Source organism: Hakea prostrata, chromosome 3, assembly GCF_041222555.1.
Source record: "Hakea prostrata isolate BN-2017 chromosome 3, UWA_Hpros_2, whole genome shotgun sequence".
NCBI lineage: Eukaryota > Viridiplantae > Streptophyta > Magnoliopsida > Proteales > Proteaceae > Hakea > Hakea prostrata.
This window is the reverse complement of record NC_142602.1, coordinates 2,526,348-2,544,759: the sequence shown is the minus strand read 5'-3', so window position 1 is coordinate 2,544,759 and position 18,412 is coordinate 2,526,348. Positions and strand designations below refer to the sequence as shown.

The 18,412-nt window shown below is 38.5% G+C and overlaps 3 protein-coding genes across 3 annotated transcripts; 1 reads left to right on the top strand and 2 right to left on the bottom strand.

Annotated features, from left to right (window-relative positions):
- Positions 1-2,950: 2,950 nt before the first annotated feature.
- On the top strand, positions 2,951-10,755 carry LOC149019977 (F-box only protein 6-like). The gene is made up of 2 exons (XM_089147969.1): positions 2,951-3,199; positions 8,929-10,755. The coding sequence occupies exons 1-2, from the start codon at positions 3,066-3,068 to the stop codon at positions 10,178-10,180; spliced, it is 1,386 nt and encodes a 461-aa protein (XP_089004095.1). The 5' UTR covers positions 2,951-3,065; the 3' UTR covers positions 10,181-10,755.
- A 557-nt stretch (positions 10,756-11,312) lies between these two features.
- Positions 11,313-13,442, bottom strand: LOC149019976 (protein transport protein Sec61 subunit gamma-1). The gene is made up of 3 exons (XM_089147970.1): positions 13,111-13,442; positions 12,835-12,954; positions 11,313-11,488 (listed from the first exon to the last, which is right to left on the bottom strand). The coding sequence occupies exons 1-2, from the start codon at positions 13,193-13,195 to the stop codon at positions 12,839-12,841; spliced, it is 201 nt and encodes a 66-aa protein (XP_089004096.1). The 5' UTR covers positions 13,196-13,442; the 3' UTR covers positions 11,313-11,488; positions 12,835-12,838.
- A 1,320-nt stretch (positions 13,443-14,762) lies between these two features.
- LOC149019975 (uncharacterized) lies at positions 14,763-17,520 on the bottom strand. Its single transcript, XM_089147968.1, has 3 exons — positions 17,400-17,520; positions 15,573-15,729; positions 14,763-14,980 (listed from the first exon to the last, which is right to left on the bottom strand). The coding sequence occupies exons 1-3, from the start codon at positions 17,400-17,402 to the stop codon at positions 14,934-14,936; spliced, it is 207 nt and encodes a 68-aa protein (XP_089004094.1). The 5' UTR covers positions 17,403-17,520; the 3' UTR covers positions 14,763-14,933.
- Positions 17,521-18,412: the final 892 nt, after the last annotated feature.

The window sequence follows — 18,412 nt, the reverse complement described above, 5'->3', positions numbered from 1 at the left end:
CATCGTTTATTTTTCTTTAATTTAAAAAATATCTTTACCAAAATCTGAGGGGAAAAAATCTAACAACAATGTCTTCATCAAATAATCTTCGTAGAGAGAATAATGTCTTTCTGTTTTAGTAAATGAGAATAAGATTTCTTGAAAATATATTATAATCTTTTTAATAATATAACTAACCATTAAATAATATAATTAGAATTCATGTTTTTTTTTTCAAATAAAAAGTGAAGCGTCAGTTCTATAAAGTTTCCATTTTGGATTATTAGTACACTTAACTCTTACATATAATATATGTATGTGAAAAATCTATATGTCACCAATCTATGTAAACATCATCACATCAACCTTATAAACCTTATGAAGAAAAGTATCACTACTTATATAGAGGGAGCCCATGCATGTTGTCAGATAGAATGGTTTGCCCCCCCCCCAAAAAAAAAAACCCCCCCCCCCCACCCCCCCCCCCCCCCCCCCCCCCCCCCCCCCCCCCTTTTTTTTTTTTTTTTCCCATATAAAATTTATTAGTAGTTGTGAAGAACTTGTGAAAAGAAATATAAATATGTATATTAGGTTGCTTAACATGCAAGAATACAATTATTAAAGTTGCTTACCAGAAATATATTATGAAAGTTTAGCAATTTGTGAAGCTTATTAGCTAGGAAAGAACCAACCGAGCTCATACCAGAAACTATTTAAGCTGAAGCAAAAGCAAAGTTGGCATTCGTTTTGTTGGTGCTAACTAGTAGCAGTTTTCATATACAAAATGAGAAAGCAAACATTATTACACTTGCCACCAACAGATTGTGATGCTACGTAGAGGTATGGTACGCCACTAGTAGTTATTATATTACACCAATAAGGCAAGCAATGGTGGTTGCAACATTTGATCTTCAATCAACATGTCTCCCTTAAATGGCGAGGCTGGTAGTGGAATGATATATAGATGATGATCATGGTGATAATCATAGGCTCTTGGCTCGCATGGTCTTCTAGTTGATCATGAGGTGCTAAACACTTGATTCAAAATGGATGTGTGTAGAAGATACGCTTTACTTAGGAATTACAAATGGTTCTTGTGGGATATGGTTAGGATTTTCTTTTCTTTGGTTAGTTTATGATTTAAAAAAGAAAAACAGTAATAAAGTATAAATTTCGGTTTGTTTTGCCTTAATAAGTTAATATCTTTTTCTTTTTTGATTAAGAATTTATCAACTCTCCAGTAACAAAACAAGAACTCAAATCTCTATTATATTTGTTGATTTTTATGTTAACATAATGATTGTGTTTTTATTTTATTGTAAAAAAAGAATGTTTAAAGAGAAACTCATGACTCCTTAGGTTAGGGGTTCTTTTGGCGAGTTGAACATAAAGCGGCTAGTTATCGTGGTTATCAAAAATATATTTGTGCTTTTATAGAATTTTTTGCTAGTAATTTAGTAGTTATTACACACAAATCATATTATATATATCATCGTGTTAGATTGATGGCCATAGTAAATTCAAAATAGGTGAATATATCCAGAGGGTGTTGGTAACCATACAGAATTAGTGCAAGATTACATTCACCTGCAGATAGCAAAGGGCTTTGTCGTCATTTTAGTGCGCTGATGAGACCTCAAACCGTTAGACCGTGTGAGAAAAAGGAGAATGAGTAGAAAGGAAGTGGATCAATCAAATCGGAACCGTCCATCTAAAAAGTAGTTTGACTGGACTTGCAGTAACACGTGCAAAGAAAATTCCACACTTTTTTGGCTTTTTCTACTGAATCAATTGCTCAAACGTGCACTTGAGTTTCCGTTACCCAAAGTGCCCTCCTATTCATTTCCATCGCGCCTACAAGTATTTGTAATTGAACCGGGCACACGATTAGGATCTTTATTGGTTCGATTTGATTCTGATGAGAGGAGTAAACTGAACGCACCAGGCGGTTCGACAAGACATGAACCGCTCTCTAGTGGCCCTGGTCAGATCCACACTAAGACCACAACAAAGCATGTATTACAAGGAACCTAACCCTAAGGGTCAAGGATACCAACACGGGAGTTTCAGTCCTGAAACATTAGGGAAACACAAAGACATCCAACTCTAGATCAAACGGCCAACTAGGGAACCAGCAGACCAAATCCAATGGATGCCATCAAAGGGTAAAATCTATATAGACCTAGGCTCTCATCAAGGCCAAGGCCAAGGTAATTAGATAACTTTATACTTTATGTAATTTCATATTCAAGTTCTACAATTTAGCAAAGTCAATTAAGTGGTGCATTCATTGACTTGATAGTCGGAAGAGATTTTTAGACCACACCGATCTGCGATGCATCAGGTTCTCTTACGAAGTAAAAAGATATGGATTGAAACCAATAAAATTGCCGCACAAGGGTCAAACTCAAATTCAAACCGTGAAGGTCCAAGATGACCCTACCGGTTCCCAAAACTTTGGTTGATCCATCGGTCCAGTGATGGGCCAACCGAAAATTGTCACGGTGACGCAAGCAATGAGAACCTTGACGGGAGCGGTAGAAAATCTTCCACACTTTCAAGCCACGTCACTACCACCGCGAGGAAAGGAAAGCAAAGCACTACGGTCCTGACGGATAGCACAATTTGCTGAAAAATGTGTTTTCAAAAAAAAATTTGGTGAAAATACCTCTACGTTTGGAAGGGGATTTGATACAAGGCATCGGAACCCATGGGAACTACCATGAGTCTCTCCAATTTCTAGGGAAATGAGCGATAAACAGCTTCTTCTTTTTTTTTTTCTGATCGAATGTTAGGGTATTTCAGTACATCCACGTGCGGGATAGCCAGAAAGATGGACACGTGTTTACTTGCCTTCGTCCCAAATTAAAGGGAAAATAGGGGTATTTAGGTAAAGTCACAAATAACAGACCCATTTTGAGGATTTATTACTTATGACTATTATTACAAAGGTCGTACTGACGTGGTAAAAGGCAAGTGGACAGACGAAGGGGGAGGAAGAAGAAGAAGACGACGGAAGAGGTTGAGAGAGAAATAGCAGTGTAGGAGCGAGAGGGGTTTGGAGCTTGGGGAAGACCAAGCGGGGCATGGAGGAACTGGCCATGCTGAGGCAGCTAATCGGAGAGGTTCAGGAGCTCTGCGAAGTGTATACTTCTCCTTCTTCTGATCGTCGTCATCGCATTCTCCTCCCTGCACAACAGCATCAACTACAACTGCAGAGGTTTCTTTTCTCTCTCAGCATTCTTTCTTCAACGCTCTCTTCGCGCATGTTTCTTTGAGCCCTAGGATTTGTTTAATCGCTGGTTGCGAGTGACAGAGAATTGTTTTCTTCAAGAACAAGTATACATTTCATTCTTCAGATTTTAAAATTGGTTGGCTTGGATTATCTGTTTCCCTCTCTTTTTTAGCTAATCGGTTGCTGTCCTGTTCGTCGTTTTTGATTACTCCTATCTTCCCGTGCGCGCTTCCCTTTTGGTGTTTTGGATCAGAATTTTCATCATTCCTTTCATACTCTTTACCAATCCTCAATGTTTGATGCGAAAAAAGGCGAATTTTTAGCATTGCGTTGCATTATCATATTTTCTTCGTATTGCCTTCTAGTTGCTGAGTTCTGAGAGTAGACTTTCTACTGACGTATCACTTGGATATTTTCATCATTATCTGTGCGTTTCTTTTTCCTCTGTTGCCTCCTCATGTTTTGTAGTTTGGGGTAGTTTGACCAGTATTTGGATTTTTGTTCTTCATTTCCTGTTAAAATCTACGTGAGCATTTCAATCGGTCAGAATTCTCATCTTGTTTCTCTGATTTTGAAACTGCAAACGGGATGTATTTCTCTAGTGCATATCTTAAAAGGCGTTTGTTTTCAGATTTACGTTGGTCCTTGCTTTCAATCTCATTCTTTTTCGCTCTCTCATTCTTCCTTTTTTAAGTTTTTCAATGCGGGTGCGGGTGTGGGGTGCGGTGGGTGGGGTTCGGGATGCTGGATGAGTACTCAAAATTCTGTTGCTATATACTTGTATTTGTTCTAGTCGTCGCATAAAAAAAATCCATAAGCCTATTGTGATTTTGCGTTACAAAATTCATCGGAACCTAGGTTGTGATTTTATAGTTACAACATTCATCTCGACCAGTATTCATGCTCAAAAGTTTTCACCTTATCTCTCCTTTTTGTTGTGCCTATAACATATCGATTTCTGTTGCTGTAACATCCTTAGCACTGGGGCAAGGTTTACGGGCTCAAATATCTGACTAGTAATAGATTGAAAGTCTTTTTATATTTAAGTATTGGTCAGATAATGGAACGAAATGGATTGAAATTCTGAGTGATTGGACATGTGCAACTTGGGTAAGAGAAGTATGAACAGATACTTTTAATAATTAACTGTTTCGTCTTCACCTCACTTGACCCTAAATGTCAACATCCACTGAATTGTGCTCTGCTGTTTAGCCTTAGCAGTGACTAAGTTGAACAGTGTAGGATGATTTACTGGAGTTGTACAGAAAATTCTCTGTTACCTGCTAATTGTTGATTCGTTGGTTATGGGTTTAGGTTTGTTGTTTAATGTACAATCCTTAGAAAACCTGCCTTCCTTTGGTTTGCCTTTCTTAGTTATAGTCCACAAAATGGATTCCAGCTAGACTGCTTCCAGCCTTCAACCCAAATCGCAATATCTGTATAGATGACTAACTCTCGTGAAGGAGGCTGCAGAAATTGCCTTCACTTTATTGAAGGTAAAGAATTACTAGAGTTCATGGGCCAGTTATCATTTGCCTCTTACGTATTTCACTTAGTGTTTCCACACCTCCATCTGTTGAAGGTGTACAGAGGTCAACATTGTAGACAAGAACATATACAACTGGAGAACTTAAAGAAGATGCTTGCTTGAATACAAGGGTATAAGGTTTCCATTATACAGATGGAGAACAAAATTATCAGGTCATTTCTTATTCAAGAACTATATCACATGTTCTAGCCTGGAGGGAATATATATATATATATATATATATATATATATATATAGAAGTCAAGCTAGTTAAAAAGTTTTCTGGATCATTGTTCTCCACTCTAGATTTTTCTTGGTACCTTCACTTATACTTACAGTCCAGCACCATCATTAAGGAGTGCAGTCATCTTCCTTAAGTCGTATTCAATTTCTACCTGCAACAGAAGACTTGAGATGCACTGGTGCTGCGTGAAGATTCTAAAAGCAGAAGCTGAACGAGGATGGTGTGCGTGGTCTGGCAGTTCCCCCCCCCCCCCCCAAAAAAAAAAAAATCTCAAACTACCACCACCAAATATATCTTCCATGCAGTACAGATTCTAATACTGCAAATAATGCAAACAATAAAGGCAAGCACTCCCAAGCAAATATTATAAGCTGGAATTGTTTTGAAAAAAAAAGACAAAAGAAAGAAAGAAATAGGAAGGCAGCCAATGGAGGTAAAAACGCTATAACACTTCTTTTGATTGATATGCTTTAGGTTGAAATTTGTATGCCTATGTTGAACTTAGTAGCTGAAAACGTTTAGCAAGAAACGAAGATTAGTAACCCACCAAAAGGTTTGTCTAGTCTAGATTATCTGAGCTGTAATTAGCAAATTGTGAGTTGTAACATCCATTTCTTAGACGATACGCAATATTATGTGTGTTGATCTAGAGTGGTTGTGGTACCTTTTATGTTTTTATTCAAATGAGGGTGGTTCGATCCATTCAGTTTTTAAGAGGCCAGTTTCATACTTGGAGGACTTCAACTTTCTAATTCTAAATTGTCCAAGTTAGGCATGTACTCCAGCCAGTGTGTCTATGTATTCTTCCTTTTGCCCCATAACCTTGTTTAGTAATCATTTTATTTACTTTTATATGTCCATACCCTGATTGTGAGCCTTGATCGACTGGACACCATTTAGGAACTTTTCCAAGTGCTTCATCTTCCTCATAATGACTTGTTGTGAACATCATGAAGTAAATGGCTTGTTACCTTCCAGTGCTGCCATAATATGTTCACTCAAGCCACTGACTGCCTTGCTCAAAATTTTTAGTTTGCACCCAATTGTTTTCTTTTTGACTGCCTCTAATTTGCCCTTACAAGAAACTGCTTTTCAAGCCCCCGTTATCTTCAAAGCCTTTGCAAGCAATGCTGGTGACCTCCCATCAGTGAAGTTCTATGTGGTCAACTATCGGATTGTAGGACTTGAACTTAAAAGGATAGCTTACACCCACAGCATAGGCTAGGTTAAGCTATGGTGAACAACCCAATTATGACACTAAGTAGAAACAAGACCAAATGTGCACCTTAGCCCACCGGGGAATTAAAGACCCAAACTAATCACAACTATAAGCTTTAGGACAATATAAGTCACAAACTGAGAAAAGTGTCTGATTGAATTAAATAATTCTAAATAGTCATATTCATCCCCCCCCCCCCCCCCCAAAAAAAAAAAAAAAAAAAAAAATTCTCGATAGTCATAACTGTGTAGACTGTATAGCCTGTATAGCCCTTTCAATGCTACTTCAGTCCAATATATCACTTTTGTCACATGGCTACCCTTTCCATCTTATAGAACTTGAGTTGGTAACACATCCAAGAACAAAATACCTGAAGTCTTAATTATTTTGAGTATTGAGGTAGAGTCAGCTTCCTTGTTAATTATGGGATTTTGCAGAGCATGTTCTACAATAACAGTGCTGGTTTAACTAGACCTTGATAGAGCTTATTTTTGGAGCTTCTCCAAACTGATAGTTGGTCATCCAGAAACTGTGTTGCTTCATTTCCATTTCCTTTCAAGGTTTTTGTGTACAGTGCAACTTTGGTTGAGCTTCATCTTTGGCCTGCCTAATGGTCAGAAAATCCTTATATGAAAAGGCAGCTGAAGTGCCTGGATCCACAATTATATATAAATCTGATGTTTTACCTCCTCTTAAGCTGTTCACAAGCCTAAAGTTTTTTAAAGCCTTGATGAAAATAGTGTGGTTATGCTTTGCTGCAGCTGTCTTTTGCAAATGTTTACTTCTGTAGCTAATGTCCAATTAATTCTTTCCTTTTTTGGATGAATAAGTTATCATTACCAAAAACCTAAACGGGAAGAATAGAGAATATACATAGGAGGGTGGGGGACAAATATTGGACTAAAGGGAAGAGCCTAAACCCTAGGTAACAACAATGAGCTTGTTCTTTGAGGTGCCTCTACATGGGGATGGGCAAGCAACTGCAACTTAGAGGAGACATTAAAGTAGATGGCTTCCGAATTGCGTCTTAGAAATTGGAGTTGGAGGTCCATCTCCTAAGGTTCCTTTCCCACTATAAGTGATGAATGGTAGCCCCAAAAACCAAGTTACCCACAAGGTCACAAGTAGACAACCCATAGAAGGATTTCAGATTCCATGACCAGTCCCAAGCAAACCATAGGATCAGGGGAGCATGGCTAAATGGAGGTTAAGGCTTTTCCCCGGGGGGGGGGGGGGGCAGAAGAAAGGACCGGTGAAGAAAAAATTGTCTAGGTCTTGAGCTCAATTCAAGCAAAGAGTACAACTGAATGGGAAAGTAATGGTTGAGACATCTCCAAACTGTGAGCAAATGGCGAGGGATGTGACCTTTGGACCAAACCAAGGAGGACTAAGGGGCTGTTAGACTAGGGGTATGGGTGAGATTCCCAACAGGAGAGGTGGAGAAGGTCCCAAAGGAGGTTGGAAGCCTAATGGTCCTATGATGGGGGAGGCTGTGAAGGGGGAAGCAGGGTGAGGTGGTCCAAACCTGTGTGAGACTCTTAAGTGGGTTTGGGATGGGGGGAGGGGGCACAATCCATTAGATATGAAAGCAGAGAGGGTGGTGAATTTGGGGATGTGAGACTTAAAGACAATGTGAGGACCAAAGAGGTTGTAGAGGATGCCCATCAAATGCCAGTTGAGCCAAAAAGAGACAAAGATACCAGGGTGGAGGTAGTAGAGAGGGCAAGGGGTCTCAACAGAAGGAGCTTCTTCCAAACCTAGGAGGGGTTAGAGGGGAGAGTGGCAGTCCAAATGGCGTCAGATTTTAAAAGATGAGAGTAGACCCAATTAACCCAAATTGGGTCATGCTTGGAGGAGATTTTCCAGATGAGTGTCAATAAACTGGTTGAATTGTAATCCTGAATTCGCTATATTCCCAGCCCTCCTTTTGCTTTAGGGTGACAGATGACCTTCTAACTGATGGGGTGGAGGAAACAGTTAGTCAAAGGGAACCACAAAAGAGTGCCTCTATGGCTCAGGTAGGGGCGTTAGGGATGGAGAAGATGCCCCACCAATAGATGTAGGATGACTGGAAGACCAGGCGGATGAAAACTACCCTACTAGCAAAGGATAGCGGATGAAAACTACCCTACTAGCAAAGGATAGAAGCTTGCCCTTCCAGAGTTGGAAAACTGTTGATAATATATGATGGCTGTCCAAATACTTATTTATTTTTAGTTTAATGCACTATTACTTTAATGTGACTAAAGTTTCTTTTCTTATTCTAGGTTTTTCTGCCAAAACAACAATTACATACATTGTCTTGGAAATAACAAATAAGTAGTCCAACAGTTGGATGGGAGACACACTTGTTCCTTCTTCCAGAAAAGTATAAGCTTTCTTATGAAAAAACACGATATGGCTCCTGGTATTATTGTCAGACTATTCATTTCCTGGTGAAACTGGATTTGGTCAATATGTGCCTTAACTGGAATATCATTCTACAGTTACTGTTACTCGTGTCTTTGGGGGCAGAATTCCATGTCTGGTGGGTTATTTAGTATTGAACTATTCAGTCAAACTGGACAATGTGGATAAAGAGATTGCTTACTTCTTCTTCCATCTTACAGGCCTATAACTCTACCGTTTTTCAAAGTATTATCCTCCCATGTATTTGGGGCGTAATGTTTTATCACAGAGTGTCTTCTTACAGGTTATATCTAAATGTTGTCCCTCCTGTGCAGGTGGTGTTTCCTTGATCTCGACAATAGTTCCACTGATGATGGTTGTTATGGTGTTATCATGAGGGGAGGGAAATCTCGCAGTTTCAAGATGGTGGAGAATTACAAGTGTCCATCCACCAAGAAGCCTAGAAGAGAGCATAACTGTGAAAAATTGTCAGGTACTGCTCGTCCAGGTGAGGAAATGGAAGACCAGATTTGGAAAGAATTCCCAGAGGATCTTTTTGAAGCTGTGATTGCAAGACTTCCCATTGCCACATTCTTTCGATTTCGTTCTGTTTGTCGAAAATGGAACTCCTTGCTGTCTTCTCATAGTTTCGCTCAACATTGTGCTGAAGTTCCTCAACGCCGCCCCTGGTTCTACACCATAACTCATGAGCATGAATATGCCAATAGTGGAGCAGTATTTGACCCATCCTCAAATAAATGGTACCATCCATTGATTCCATCACTACGCACAAAGATGATCATTTTTCCAGTGGCTTCGGTGGGTGGTCTTGTCTGTTTTATTGATATCGGTCACAGGAACTTCTATGTGTGCAACCCTTTGACTCGATCTTTCAAAGAACTACCAGCAAGATCTGTTAGGGTCTGGTCCCGCGTGGCTGTGGGAATGACTCTGAATGGAAATTCAACTGAAATGGGGTATCAAGTCCTATGGTTAGGATGTGATGGGGAATATGAGGTCTATGATTCTGTGAAGAACACTTGGACCCGTCCTGGAAGCATGCCTCCCAACATCAAGTTACCCCTGTCATTGAACTTTCAGTCACAAGTAGTTTCAATTGATGGTACTTTGTATTTCATGCGTGGTGAGCCAGAAGGAATTGTGTCCTATGATACAGCCACTGGGGTTTGGAAACAGTTTACCATACCATCCCCACAACATCTGACAGACCATGCACTTGCAGAGTGCGAGGGTCGGATCATGCTAGTGGGATTATTGACAAAAAATGCAGCCACATGTGTGTGTATATGGGAGCTGCAGAAGATGACACTCTTGTGGAAGGAGGTTGACAGAATGCCAAATTTATGGTGCTTGGAGTTCTATGGAAAGCACGTGAGGATGGCTTGCCTGGGTAACAAAGGATTACTCATGCTGTCATTAAGACTAGGTCAGATGAATCGCTTGGTTACTTACGATGTCTCTACCAGGGAGTGGAAGAGCCCTGGGTGCGTGTTTCCTCGTGGAAGGAAGAGGCAGTGGATTGCAAGTGGCACAGCGTTCTACCCATGTCCAACAGCAGTGGTGTAGGTTTGGTATGGGTTTTATACACTATTTATTTGCAAGTATTTGCTGCAAATTGTCTTAGTGAAGTTATCATTTTAATCAAAGGTGTTAAAAGTCTGTCATCCAGACCAGAACAGTGTCGATGTCAGCTTCAATCTTGTTGGGTGCTTGCTGGTCTCAGTTTTTTAAGTGGCAGTAGGGACCGTTGTATGATAAATCTAAGTTTCCTTTGTTAATGTACCTTCGTTTTGATACCCATGTTTCGACGTGGACAAGCCTGTGTATTTTGCCGATGGCAAAGCCAGATTTCAAGTAGACAGAAAATTACTTGTTTTTTTTTCCTTTCGGGTGGGGGTAGGAAAAACTTGTTGGCTCTTTTTTTTCTTTCTTCCCCCCTTCCTGGCTCCAAATGCTGTTGAAAGGGTTCTTTCGGGTTATTTTTCTCGATTCGTGGGATCTAATCCTCTGATTTGAGTGAAAAGAATCTATAGCACCACCGCGAAGAGGGGCGAGAGTTGGAAGTTTATACTCACTAATCAGCGTTGGATATCATCAATTCGAGGTTACGATCAGTTCGCCCTTTCAGCTGGGAAATGTCACACAACCAAGACAAACTAGGACCATCATCTAGAATTCAAGAAAGCAAGTCAGTCCAATTAATGGATGGATGACTTGAACTGATATCATAATTGCCACATCGAGAAACCCAGTAACGGAAGCTCCAAATTGGAACTTCCGATTCAACATAAACTAAGAAATGCGTTCAGATTTGACCAAAAGATACACGGCTGATCCCTAACAAATTTGTGTTGATGGTTATGCTGAGACTATTACCAGATGGAAGCGCTGAGCCATTGAAAGACAAACCACCTGAGAAGACAGCAAGAGCAATGCTGACAACATTGAAGATCTATAGGTTGCAAAAATTTTGTAGCAAGAGCAATGCTGACAACATTGAAGATCTATAAGGCTGCAAAAATTTTGCAACTCCATGCTGATCATAATTCACTCCCAAATGGTTGCTAATCAAAAACAGCATTAGATGGATCACCAAGGTGCCCCATCCCCCGCCTCCCTGCCCAAAGAAAAGTTTCAAGAAGTTGAACTCGAAGTTGGAAGGGGGACATGAGGATCCAAAGACAAATCAAACCAACAGTAAAATGGAAATTTAGGAAAATATAACTTAATATTATTGGAGTACTACAAAACATGTGAAATGCAAATTCATCATTCACAGTCTCTATAATTAGGTATTTTTAATCTCTCACTGTCTACAAAATTCCTTAGATCCGCTGCCTCCTTAATTCTTGGAACAATGCAAACCAATGGGACCTGCAACCAATAAATATTTCTTCAGATACAGTCAAACCGTTCATTACTTTAGACAAAAGCTTATACTTATTGCAAAGGCCTGTGTTACCCCATGATAATATATGGAAGTTCCACAGCCAGAATTCAAAAAAAAAAAAAGGGGGGGGGCATTAGAATGAACAATCTAATCCTTTTATTTATTTTTTTGAATTATTGATTGTCTTTGCATGGGTTTAATCCTCTTATGGAGAAAGTAACAAGTGCACATTCCAAATCTTCCTTGATCATTATGAAATTTCTCAACTCTAAAGGCTTTTCAAGTTACATCCTAGCATGAAGTCCTCATACGACTCCCTGTTTTTTCAGATTCTATAGGAATATTTGCTAATGTTTCATAGGAAGTCAGCAATTTCATCCCAACAAACATTAGCTAAATTTTTCTTCATTTTTCCAATACTCTAATTATCCATCAGTTTCCAGATAAAGGCATGCCAAGTGGAATAGGCTACTGCAGCTGCAGGGTCTGGGGAATGCCATCATGTGAGCAGCCTTAACCCAGCTTTCACACAAAGGCTGCAATAAAATCAACTGAGAAAGACCAAATTTTCATATTTCACTTCCCACCATTTATTAACTGGAGGAGTTAATTCCCCTGCTCCTCTTCCATTCCATCACATACAGACTTCATAAACTCTTTCCTATGTTCTGTCGCTAGGCCTTCTCCTAAGATAACCTCACACCTTTTACAAAACAAACATGTAACCTTTTGTCCAAAAAAAAACAATCATGTAACCTTCAGTGAACCAAACAGAATGTTCTTTACCAAATACTCTTTACTACCGGCTTATGTATACTAACATAGACTATACAACTCAAAAAAAAATTCAAAGATTACAATCTTCTGCTTCATTTCACTCTCCAAATGAACTTCTTAAAAATCATAACTGTCCCCACATTATTTTCATCTTCTCAAATTCCAGGGGAAGGAAGCAATTCACAAATGAAAATGACAAAATATGTAGTCAGTATTCATAAACTCCCACCATCTTCCTTCAGATAAATACGCATCAATGTCAGCTCATCTCTGAAATTTAATAGGATAGCTTAGCTAATCGAGACCCCAGATCCCAGTTATAGCATCTATACATTTAAGAAAATTTTCGTTTTAAATTAAAAAGAATCATAAAACATGTGATCTACTTGATTCTCAACTATGACTCTTTGTATTCTTTCGTCACGATCGCGCGAAGAAATAAATAAGTAAATCACCAACATAAAGGAGCAGACCTATTGCATGATCGAGATCAGATTATTCAGGGATAGAAGAAAGAAAGAATTTGATCACAAAAATTGTTCAGGAAATTTACCTTCTCAGACAGATCCGACGATAATGTTGTTGATAGGGATGAAGATGAGCTTCACGAAGAACCCCACAAATCCCATCACGACAAAACCGATGGCCGTACGCAATGCAACCTTCGAAAACTCTAACAAAGCAGCACGACGAATGTCAAAGAAATCCAATTTCTAGTATCAAAAAAAAAAAAAAAAAAACGAATGTCGAAGATACTTGCTTTGAATCTAAAACCAAACAAGAAATATAAAAGATAAAAGAATGAAAGAGACGAAGAACATTTGAATACCTTTACGATCGGGTTTGTGGCACCTCTTCACCAAGCGATAACTGTCCTTAGCGAAATCTCTCAACGGATCCACAACCGAATCCATTCTCTCTCAGCTGAATTCTCACAACTCTCGAAAACTCACGACAGGCAAACAGAGACCGAATTTACCTCTAACCTAATATTCTAATTGAACCCTCTCTCCCTTTCCCTCTCGACTTGAGGAAACACAATCGTGATGCGTCGTCGCGACTTCTTCTCCGCTCGTAACGCGGGTAGCGATGGGTAATGACTCGGATCGGTGGTCTAAAATCACCCTGAAGTTTTCCTTTTTCTCTTTTCACCCTTTTTTTCATACAGGTGTATCCATTCGATACGAATTCTGGAACCATCCTCACAACTCACAAGTCAACAAAGCATGGGGAAGCCGGGAAAAAATTATCTGCATCGACAGCCATGCATTTTTTGTACCAAACGATCGGCTGAGATTAAAAGTTTAATTTTAAATTCTCAATAATCTTGTAATTACTTTGTTTTTTCAGCCCATCATTTAGTATATACGGCAATGCACGGAGCATAATGAGTTAGGTTCTTTTTTTCGTCAACTCACATAATTTGTGGTGTAACATGGTGAGAGGATCATGAGTGTTCTCCTTCAGAAGAGATAATCCACACTTAGATTACCATATCCTATCTTGTTGATGATACCTAATATTGTACTGGAGAGATGGTCCACACTCGAACTACTATATCATATACTAACTTTATATTAAGAAGTGATAACAATTAGATATAAGCGAACCCATAATCTTTTCACTAAGAGATGTGATGCAGAATATTACCGCCTTAACTTTATATTAAGAAGTGATAACAATTAAATATAAGTGAACCCATAATCTTTTCACTAAGAGATGTGACGCAGAATATTACCGCCTGAACAATGTTTTGATGGTGGTTTAAGTCAAATATCTAACTGAGGATGAGCTTTGAAGTCCTATGGAACTGGCCCTTGATTTACAAGTCTACATCCAATTTTTTCCAATTCTTCTTTTTAATTTCCCAATGATTTATGAGGACCCATCGGGAAGCAAGTTTGGCCTTCTGTCAGGTTGCACCTCTCCTAACTCCAAAACCCAACAAGGCTTGGGTTAGATTCTTGAAACTTACGGGAGAGTTGGGGTTGAAACATTTAGGTCTCAGGTCCTAAAAATCCGCCAACTTGTTATCTCAATGAGAATGCATAAATCAGTTAAGAGTCTTATTTTCCTTGTGTGGTTACTCTGGATGGCATTAGTAGATAATCTGAGAGCAGATTTCTGACCAATTAAATTACAAAGACACTTTTCCCTCAGCGGCTCAGCCACAGGGCTTACGAAATGGTTATTTTACTTATAAGCGATGGGCAGGCATTTACACTCTTGGTTGCTGTATTGTGCAACAAAAATCTTCTCCTCAATGTAGTTGAGCACATCTTTCATTTAACAATTCAAGTTTGTCCAATTGACATCCCCACATAGAGTTGCTTGTCCAATGGTTCCTTCCCTCCACCGGGACAGGTTATGTTCAAAATTCCAATGGAATTACCCAACTGAGACGTGTTCACCTCTTAGGCGTGATTATTTGTGCTGCTTAAAATGATGCAAATCATTCAGGAGAGGATAACAATTAACAAGTATCACAACCAAAGGATCTTACTTATATAAGAAAACCAAAGATCCACTGATACAAGTTCATTAAATTCGTAAACATTTCCTATCATTAAGCTAGCGGAAAAACCATACGAACCATAACACCTAGCATTTCAATTAAGAATCCCGCAGCCAGAACTTCTCTCCAATATAAGCCTACCCCATTCCACCACTGGTTGCTGTCCGGATTATCTGAAATAAAGCTGGTAACAGAAGGGGAAAAAAATTAAAACCAAAACAAATAAGAGAAGCTAAGAAGAGTAGTGAAAAAAGAAAAAGAAAAAAAATCCAGGTTTAAATGTGGCTTTGTTCATCAAAGATTTGCTGGTCCTTCAGAAAGACAGCATCTAACGAACCAATGTGCCCTGAAATTGGTTTCTTGATGGTATCGAAAAGATAATGACCCGTTCCAGTTTCTTTTGAGCAAGTAAATTGAAATAAAAAGTAGAACACCTTAGGGGTCCTAGCAAGATAAGTCAACAGAAGAAATCAGGAGTTGTTTCAATGGAAATTTTCTAGCCAATCATTTAGGGTGTTTCCAATGTTTCACTTCATTGGCATCGTTGGACATCAGTGCCCAAAACCACTTTCCATTTGGCTGGCATGAGAAGAATCCTCTACCACATGGACTCAGCCAGCCATCCATATTTGCCACATAGCTAGTAGGGACAAACAAAATCATCAATGGCACTGGTGACATTTAGATTTTCTCACTAACAACCGTTACTGTTGAGCTGTTGGGGTACCACAATAACAGAGGTCAAATTTAACATAAGGGATGTTGAAGAAACTTACAAGAACCAATGACGACAAAGACAAAGAACCCCAGCATTATTGGTCCAACTGGGTAGCCATTTCCTTTCTTCGTAGTCGTTTCAGGCACTGCTCCTCTCTTTGTAATGTTCTTCTCAAACTTCTCCACCTTCCGATGTGCAAGGCGCCTTGAAGTTGTCTGCAAATATCAAAATAACTCAGTGGTAGTTTAAGTTTTGAAAGATAAAAGAGGAGCAAAGATTAAAGCTATACCAAATTATTCAGAGGTAATCAGTCAAGTACAAGAATGAAATATCAGATCATCCATAAACACTCAACTGAGTGCACTAACATCCTTTTAAACACATACAAACCAGAGTCAGTCCCAGAAACTCTCTCTTTGTTTATGTAATGATGGCTACCTTGCATATAATGATTTATTTAATAATATTTATTAACAGAGATAGGAATCAAGGCAAAGGCAACTACCAAACAATATAAAATAAACTAACATGGATTGAGCTTTGTTAGCTTGCTTGGATGTCATTGGTAATATTGATAATCTTGTTCTTGATTTGGTGATTGGTATATATCTAATGTTGTACCCATTTGTCAGATGTCAATTGGTTATTGTTTTACATGAATGGTACACCACTGGACCCCTCTCACAGGTGATTGATATGCATTCAATCAGCAACAAAACAAATATAGGAAACTTTAGAATCCACTCCTCAAATGCCTAACAAATGGTGTCAAATCAAATTCTACTCTGTCTGAACAATGAGTCCTCATCCTTGGACTGACTATCAGAACTATCTTGTACATTTCCAATCAATTGTATATAATTTTTTAACCTTGAGCTTCTAATTTCATACCCAGCTCAGGAGAGAGGACATCCTTGAGGGAGGTGAGTAGTGTTGTGGTGTTGGTGGTGGCGGATGGTTGCCTGTGCCAAGAATGGATTATTTGGGATTTAGGACTTTTCCCATCTCCCTGAAGACAGTGAACAAAATTTCTTCATAGCAGTAATGTGACCTACATGTGACATTAATCTAGTTTCCCTTAAGCGGATGCATGTAAAGTCTCTCCTTTTTACATGTAAACTCACACCAATGTGAAATGTACTTTGTTCAAAAACTAAAAGAAATGTTAACAGAAACAATCAATATGTAAGAATCCAGCCAGGAAACTACCAATTTAAAAATCTAGATGATGAAATCGTCCAAATGGGAGCTTATTTGATAGACAGCCTAAAAGTGGCTGCAGATATAGGTCGGTTCAATCTAATAAGAAGGTATTGCCCAGCCAAAGCGCATGTCCCATGGCAAAGTAAACTCCTCTTTTGGATTTTAATTTTAAAAGAATGAAATAAAATTGACAGATCAATTACAAGGCAAAAAGATACAGCACATAGTAGATCAAAGAATAAAGGTGGAACACAAATTAACACAAACTGCTGATTAATATGCCAGTCGTATCATCTTTCAAACAAATGGAAATTTCTCTACAACTAATCTAAACATTTAACATGTTCGTGTAAATTTTGCAGCAAACCAGAGAAGAATGACAAAACTAAAAAGAATTGAAATCAAATAGATTCATTTTCCCCATCCATTAAAAATAAGCGATCACAGCCCCAGCAATAACTTCCTAACCCTTCTCGAGTAAATATATCCGAGATCGATCAATAGAATTATGAACTATTAGCCGGAAAAATAAATAATGATGGAATTTCTACAAAATCCGTTAATGAAGAGAAGAAACCGAAAGAAATAAGCAGATCCAAGATGAAGCAAAAGAAAGTTATGGCCAGAGACATGTAATTGAAAGTAATTTTCAGAGTGAAATTGCGAGGGTTTGATAATTTACCATTTTGTAGATGAGATCCGCGGATGGGGAACGGAGATTACTTTATTCGAGGAGGCTTCTAGCTCCGGCCGTTTCCTCACCTTCTGTTCGCGTTAGCGAAGGAAAACGCGGTGATTGCCAAAATATAACAGGGAAGGATGATGATTGATGTCTTCATTAAGTAACGATGTGTTTACTATTTTACCCTTCATGAATAAAACCGTTTTATTATTTTTTTTCTTCTATTTTTTGGGTAAAAGAATAAAACTCCTCTATTATCGTAGCCTTTTTTACAAAAAAAAAAAATAAATAATAATAATAAAAAGAAAAAAAAAAAAAGAAAAAAAAAAAAGAAAGAGAGGAGGGGGAACCGAAAAGGAGAAGGGAAGTATCATATTTTTCATGATATGTGCAGGGGTACACAATTCAGTACTAAACAGTGTCGGCTGGAGTGTTGGCCTTTTTGGAAAATAAAGGTTAAACTATGTCAAGACTGGATGAATACGGAATGAAAACCAAATGGAGGCCTTACTTGTTGGGATGAAAGATGGTCTAGACCAAGCACAACAAAAGAACATCAAACTAGATGAAGTATGGTGCAACGACAAGAAAGTGCTATCTCTAATTTCAATAAGAAACCATCACAAATGGCCAATAAACTATGTCCCAATTTTGGTAGAAATAATATGTAATATTAAAGACCTGAACCTAAAGGATCTTGACCATCCAACACTCCAAATTTGGTTTAATCATTTTGCATTAATGTCCTCTATAGACTACCAGCATACTAATGCTATTGTAGATTTTAACAAACTATGTAATTGCTTCTCTAATTAATATAAGTTTTTATTCAGTATCAAAAAATAAAACTAAATCGAAATAGTAGAAGAAACCGGCTTTTTAAAACATAACTGAATTTAATCAAATAAAATTTTTGGGTTTCAAATCTTCTATGCTTTGCTTGGAGACGGGGATGCTTGAGTTCCTACTTATGGGATATTGGTATTTATCAATTGAATCAGTCTCTTAAATTT